The sequence below is a fragment of the Salmo trutta genome, unplaced genomic scaffold (assembly GCF_901001165.1).
Source record: "Salmo trutta unplaced genomic scaffold, fSalTru1.1, whole genome shotgun sequence".
Taxonomy (NCBI): Eukaryota; Metazoa; Chordata; class Actinopteri; order Salmoniformes; family Salmonidae; genus Salmo; species Salmo trutta.
Genome location: NW_021822297.1, coordinates 281209 through 288568, shown reverse-complemented (window position 1 = coordinate 288568; position 7360 = coordinate 281209). Strand labels below are relative to the sequence as shown.

At 43.3% G+C, this 7360-nt stretch overlaps 1 protein-coding gene across 1 annotated transcript in view; it reads right to left on the bottom strand.

Annotated features, from left to right (window-relative positions):
- Positions 1–3857: 3857 nt before the first annotated feature.
- Positions 3858–7360, bottom strand: part of LOC115181564 (inhibitory synaptic factor 2A-like) — a 49752-nt gene continuing 46249 nt past the window's right edge. Inside the window, exon 5 of the mRNA XM_029743458.1 lies at positions 3858–4075. Within this exon, the coding sequence (XP_029599318.1) occupies positions 3904–4075 (172 nt within the window). The 3' untranslated portion in view covers positions 3858–3903. The remainder of the gene's footprint in view (positions 4076–7360) is intronic.

The following is a 7360-nucleotide window of genomic DNA, read 5'->3' as shown; positions in this document are numbered from 1 at the left end:
TGCCAGTAGTACTAATACCAGTATTGTACCAGTAGTACTAATACCACTATTGTACCAGTAGTATACCAGCCCTACCAGTAGTACTAATACCAGTATTGTACCAGTAGTACTAATACCAGTATTGTACCAGTAGTATACCAGCTCTACCAGTAGTACTAATACCAGTATTGTACCAGTAGTACTAATACCAGTATTGTACCAGTAGTACTAATACCAGTATTGTACCAGTAGTATACCAGCCCTACACTGCAGTGTTATTGTGTGGTGGTGAGTTGTTTAGTAGCATTGAATGATCTGTTTGCTCCTTTAGTTTAATCCAACCACTTCGACACGTCTCCGTTGGTCACAGTTTAGTTTTTTTGGCTTCATCCAGGACTCTGCAAGCTGTTGACTTTAATAATATAATTCCTTATAAAATCCCTTAATAATGTCACTCCTATAATGTATGTAGCCGCTGTAAAGCCCCGCTCTGTTAAATGTTATTAGCCCTATTAGACGCTGTACAACATAATGAAAGAAATGTCTCACTGTACCCTGTTCTACTACAACATACGTCTGTGCTGTGTGCTATGACTGATCACTGTCCATGGATGTTGATGACGATAAGGCTGTCCTGTCCTTTATAACATCGTGTTTTAAAATTGTTGTGTTTTTTAAAATTTGATTTAAAAAGCTATAAAATATCATCAGTCAATCTGTTGAAACGTTAAAGTAAAAAGCATTCAGGGTTATAGCCTGGCTGTATTCAGTACTGCACCAAGGCTGTATTCAGTACTGCACCAAGGCTGTATTCAGTACTGCACCAAGGCTACAGCCTGGCTGTATTCAGTACTGTACCAAGGCTGTATTCAGTACTGCACCAAGGCTGTATTCAGTACTGTACCAAGGCTGTATTCAGTACTGTACCAAGGCTGTATTCAGTACTGTACCAAGGCTGTATTCAGTACTGCACCAAGGCTGTATTCAGTACTGTACCAAGGCTGTATTCAGTACTGTACCGAGGCTACAGCCTGGCTGTATTCAGTACTGCACCAAGGCTGTACTCAGTACTGTACCAAGGCTGTATTCAGTACTGCACCAAGGCTACAGCCTGGCTGTATTCAGTACTGCACCAAGGCTGTATTCAGTACTGCACCAAGGCTGTATTCAGTACTGCACCAAGGCTGTATTCAGTACTGCACCAAGGCTGTATTCAGTACTGCACCAAGGCTGTATTCAGTACTGCACCAAGGCTGTATTCAGTACTGCACCAAGGCTGTATTCAGTACTGTACCAAGGCTGTATTCAGTACTGCACCAAGGCTGTATTCAGTACTGTACCAAGGCTACAGCCTGGCTGTATTCAGTACTGCACCAAGGCTGTATTCAGTACTGCACCAAGGCTGTATTCAGTACTGCACCAAGGCTACAGCCTGGCTGTATTCAGTACTGTACCAAGGCTGTATTCAGTACTGCACCAAGGCTGTATTCAGTACTGTACCAAGGCTACAGCCTGGCTGTATTCAGTACTGCACCAAGGCTGTATTCAGTACTGTACCAAGGCTACAGCCTGGCTGTATTCAGTACTGTAGTTATGTGATATACCTCACTGGCTCCCTCAGGCCTCCTGGCTTTGCTTTTAGGAGGGCATTCTGCCTTCCACTTAAGTCAAATGTTCATTTACAGTAGTTTCCCATTGTCCCTGTGTGACTAGGTCAACGTTTAGTCTGACCTAGCATGAAACTGGTGTAATACAATCTATCTCCCTGACCAGTGATCAGTCTGAGGTGTGTGTGTGTGTGTGTGTGTGTGTGTGTGTGTGTGTGTGTGTGTGTGTGTGTGTGTGTGTGTGTGTGTGTGTGTGTGTGTGTGTGTGTGTGTGTGTGTGTGTGTGTGTGTAGGAGTTTAATGCTAGGTGAGAGAACTAACACACACATCCTGGGTTCTAAGAGAACGTAGCAGAGGTCGTGTGTGTTAGCTTGCGGCTAGCTAGCGCATGTGTGGGTGTGTGTGAGAGAGAGAGAGGGAGAGACGAAGCACGATTGATAGTAGCACGCTGGGCACCCCCCTTCTTTTGTCTACAAGAAGTGTGTGTGTGTGTGTGTACTTTTGTTCCTCGACCTAACAAATAGAAGATCATCAGGTCAGCAGTAGAACGTAGTAAATCCATTCAGGTTCTTGGTGTTGTTTTTCTCGTTAGGTCTGGACAGTGTCTTCACACAGCAGTGTTTTGGAAACACAACAAAACCTTCAAGTTGAGATATAACTTCATATATCCCTGTAGAAAAAAAAAAGTACATCGAGTTTCTTTTCAAAACTTTTTGAAAATGTTTCTATAAAAAAATAAGTTATTTTTTCTGTAATATAATCGTTTAATTTCAAAAGTCAATTGATGGAAAGAGACGTGTAACTGCCATAATAAAGGAAACACCAACATAAAATGTCTTAATAGGGCGTTGGGCCACCAGCAGCCAGAACAGCTTCAATCCACTTTGGTAGATATTCTACAAGGGTATGAAACTCTATTCCAGGGATGTGATGAGAAATTACATCATTTGTTGTTTTGTTGACTGTGGTGGAAAAACGCCGTCTCTGGCGCCACTCCAGAATCTCACATCAGTGTTCAATTTTAGTTGAGATCTGGTGACGGGGACGGACATGACATATGGTTTACACCGTTTACACGCTCATCAATCCATTCAGTCGCAACACGTTCCCTGTGGACGGACGGGGACGGACATGACATATGGTTTACACCGTTTACACGCTCATCAATCCATTCAGTCACAACACGTTCCCTGTGGACGGACGGGGACGGGGGGGCATTGCTTCCCTATAGGTTGACGGTGTGTATTTTTCTGGCGTTTACCCTGCTCTCTAAGGGTCTGACTGGACCTAAACCATGCCAGGAGAGTGCACCTCAAACCATCACAGAACCAGCAGAACCCTCATTTTAATCCAAGTGGTTTCCTTTATTCTGGCAGTTACATGTACGTCTCCTTCGAGACTCGTCTTCCTGGATCCGTTTTCAGTTGTTCTGATCCGTGACGTCGTCTTCCTTCTCTTCCTCTTCTTCATTCTCTCCTTGCTGCTAGACCATCCTAATATATTATTCATGATGATTATTGTCAAAATAGTCTTTTTTTAATTTATTATTATTATTGGAGTCACTGTGGAGAAAAGTCTTCCTGAACATAGTTGTTTAGTACATTGTGCTTTAGCCGATATGCCGATATGCCGATGATGTAGTTGTCAGAGCACGGAGAAAGGAGCTGTCCACTTCCTCTCCATACCTCCAGCAAGGTCAGAGAAGAGATGAGAGAGAGAGAGAGATGTTGCTGAACGAACCGATAAGTCATTGAATTAAAAACTAGATCTAAATGGAGGGTAGAAGAAATCCAATTTCTGCTTCTCATCTCCAAATAAGTTGCCACGCTGTAATTTAATCCTCTGCTTTGGGAAATTAGATCATTTGGGGGGCGGAAAACAGTGACTAAATATTCAAATTCTCTGTGGGGGGGGGGGGGGGTCCACATTTCCTGTTTTTCTTCCACAGATCCTGCTGCTCTTCCAGAAACCCAGTTCCATAATATCCAGTATTGTCATTACTAGAAGGCCTCACCAGTATCAGATAGATGGGGGTTACCAGGCCATGAAAAACCTTTCAATGGGATTCTGTTCTTTTTTGTTTTGATCGAAAATCACAAAAGATAAATAATAAATCGATCGATGGGATAGATCAAAGAATCCTGTTGAATCCGAGTTTTGTGGCCGTTGTCTTCCAGTAAATCCAATAGGTGACGTCCCTCGTGAGTGACTCTGACGCTCGTCCCTCATCCTGCAGTGCAGACGGTGTCGTCAACTCGTTGCTCTGTCTGACCGAAGACCACGCCGTTTGGGTTTTGGGTATTATTCCTGCTGTGTCTCAGAGGAACCAGAGTTTCCATCGGCCGTGCTTCTTGGAGTCGGCCTTAGCCTTGCGTTTCGGGGTGGAGGTGAAGGCCTCGGGGGGGTAAGGCAGAGAGAAGTCTAGGGGACACAGCCTCTTCATCAGGGGCTGCAGCTTGTCTTCCTGCTGTTTGAAGTCCAGCTCCACACTGTGTGAGAGAGAGACATTAGTTTAACACTGCAACAGATATACAATCACGCTGGGCTCCACACTGCAATACACAGAGAGAGAAACACAGATATACACTGCAATACACAGAGAGAGAAACACAGATATACACTGCAATACAGAGAGAGAGAAACACAGATATACACTGCAATACAGAGAGAGAGAAACACAGATATACACTGCAATACAGAGAGAGAGAAACACATATATACACTGCAATACAGAGAGAGAGAAACACAGATATACACTGCACTACAGAGAGAGAGAAACACAGATATACACTGCAATACAGAGAGAGAGAAACACAGATATACACTGCAATACAGAGAGAGAGAAACACAGATATACACTGCAATACACAGAGAGAGAAACACAGATATACACTGCAATACAGAGAGAGAGAAACACAGATATACACTGCACTACAGAGAGAGAGAAACACAGATATACACTGCAATACAGAGAGAGAGAAACACAGATATACACTGCAATACACAGAGAGAGAAACACAGATATACACTGCAATACAGAGAGAGAGAAACACAGATATTCACTGCAATACAGAGAGAGAGAAACACAGATATACACTGCAATACAGAGAGAGAGAAACACAGATATACACTGCAATACAGAGAGATAAACACAGATATACACTGCAATACAGAGAGAGAGAAACACAGATATACACTGCAATACAGAGAGAGAGAAACACAGATATACACTGCAATACAGAGAGAGAGAAACACAGATATACACTGCAATACAGAGAGAGAGAAACACAGATATACACTGCAATACACAGAGAGAGAAACACAGATATACACTGCAATACACAGAGAGAGAAACACAGATATACACTGCAATACAGAGAGAGAGAAACACAGATATACACTGCAATACAGAGAGAGAGAAACACAGATATACACTGCCATACAGAGAGAGAGAAACACAGATATACACTGCAATACAGAGAGAGAGAAACACAGATATACACTGCAATACAGAGAGAGAAACACAGATATACACTGCAATACAGAGAGAGAGAAACACAGATATACACTGCAATACAGAGAGAGAGAAACACAGATATACACTGCAATACAGAGAGAGAGAAACACAGATATACACTGCAATACAGAGAGAGAGAAACACAGATATACACTGCAATACACAGAGAGCGAAACACAGATATACACTGCAATACACAGAGAGAGAAACACAGATATACAGAGAGAGAGAGAGAGAGAGAGAGAGTCAGATATACACTGCAATACAGAGAGAGAGAGAAAAACTGTCAGAGAGAGAGAGAGAGAGAGAGAGAAAAACTGTCAGAGAGAGAGAGAGAGAGAGAGAGAGAGAGACAGAGAGAGAGAGAGAGAGAGAGAGAGAGAGAGAGAGAGAGAGATCTACACTGCAATAGAAAGAAAAACATCCATAAATATATTGTGATCTACACAACAACACACACACACCATACAGTAGGTTTGGATACTTCCATTTCAGCGATACATGCATCAATATATTACAGCAATACATCAAAACACTAGAAACCCCACTTCAACAAACTACAGTAGACACTTCAACCTGCACACTGGAACGTGAGCAGCATACACATAATCACTTCAAATGAAAACTATGCAGCGATCCGCTCACTCAGCACACTGAGTCATGGTTCCTCATAAAGTATTCTCTCTGAGAGGGCTGTTTAAAACACTCCTGAAAGACTCATGTTTCGGGGGGGGGGGGGGGGGGGGGGGGGGGAGAGGAGGAAGTTCTGGCTAGTCACGCTAGTGAAATCTCCCTCTAGCCAATTACTGATGGGCTGTGTCACAAATGGAACCTTGTTCCACCCTACGGGCCCTGGTGGAAAGTAGTGCACTATCATAGGGAATAGGACCCATAGGGCCCTGGTGGAAAGTAGTGCACTATCATAGGGAATAGGACCCATAGGGCCCTGGTGGAAAGTAGTGCACTATCATAGGGAATAGAACCCATAGGGCCCTGGTGGAAAGTGCACTATCATAGGGAATAGGGTGCCATTTAGGGGACACACACGTTCATGTCCACTCTGTCATCTGTTCTGAATCGCAATGAAACATCAGCATTATGGCCACATCCCAATGAAACATTAGCATTAGGGCCACATCCCAATAGAACATTAGCATTAGGGCCACATCCCAATAGAACATTAGCATTAGGGCCACATCCCAATGAAACATTAGCATTAGGGCCACATCCCAATGAAACATTAGCATTAGGGCCACATCCCAATGGAACATTAGCATTAGGGGCCACATCCCAATGAAACATTAGCATTAGGGCCACATCCCAATAGAACATTAGCATTAGGGCCACATCTCAATAGAACATTAGCATTAGGGCCACATCCCAATAGAACGTTAGCATTAGGACCACATCCCAATAGAACATTAGCATTAGGGCCACATCTCAATAGAACATTAGCATTAGGGCCACATCTTAATAGAACATTAGCATTAGGGCCACATCCCAATAGAACATTAGCATTAGGGCCACATCCCAATAGAACGTTAGCATTAGGGCCACATCCCAATAGAACGTTAGCATTAGGGCCACATCCCAATAGAACGTTAGCATTAGGGCCACATCCCAATAGAACGTTAGCATTAGGGCCACATCTTAATAGAACATTAGCATTAGGGCCACATCCCAATAGAACATTAGCATTAGGGCCACATCCCAATAGAATGTTAGCATTAGGGCCACATCCCAATAGAACGTTAGCATTAGGGCCACATCCCAATAGAACGTTAGCATTAGGGCCACATCCCAATAGAACATTAGCATTAGGGCCACATCCCAATAGAACATTAGCATTAGGGCCACATCCCAATAGAAGGTTAGCATTAGGACCACATCCCAATAGAACATTAGCATTAGGGCCACATCTCAATAGAACATTAGCATTAGGTCCACATCTTAATAGAACATTAGCATTAGGGCCACATCCCAATAGAACGTTATCATTAGGGCCACATCCCAATAGAACGTTAGCATTAGGGCCACATCCCAATAGAACGTTAGCATTAGGGCCACATCTCAATAGAAGGTTAGCATTAGGGCCACATCCCAATAGAACGTTAGCATTAGGGCCACATCCCAATAGAACATTAGCATTAGGACCACATCCCAATAGAAGGTTAGCATTAGGGCCACATCTCAATAGAACATTAGCATTAGGGCCACATCCCAATAGAAGGTTAGCATTAGGGCCACATCCCAATAG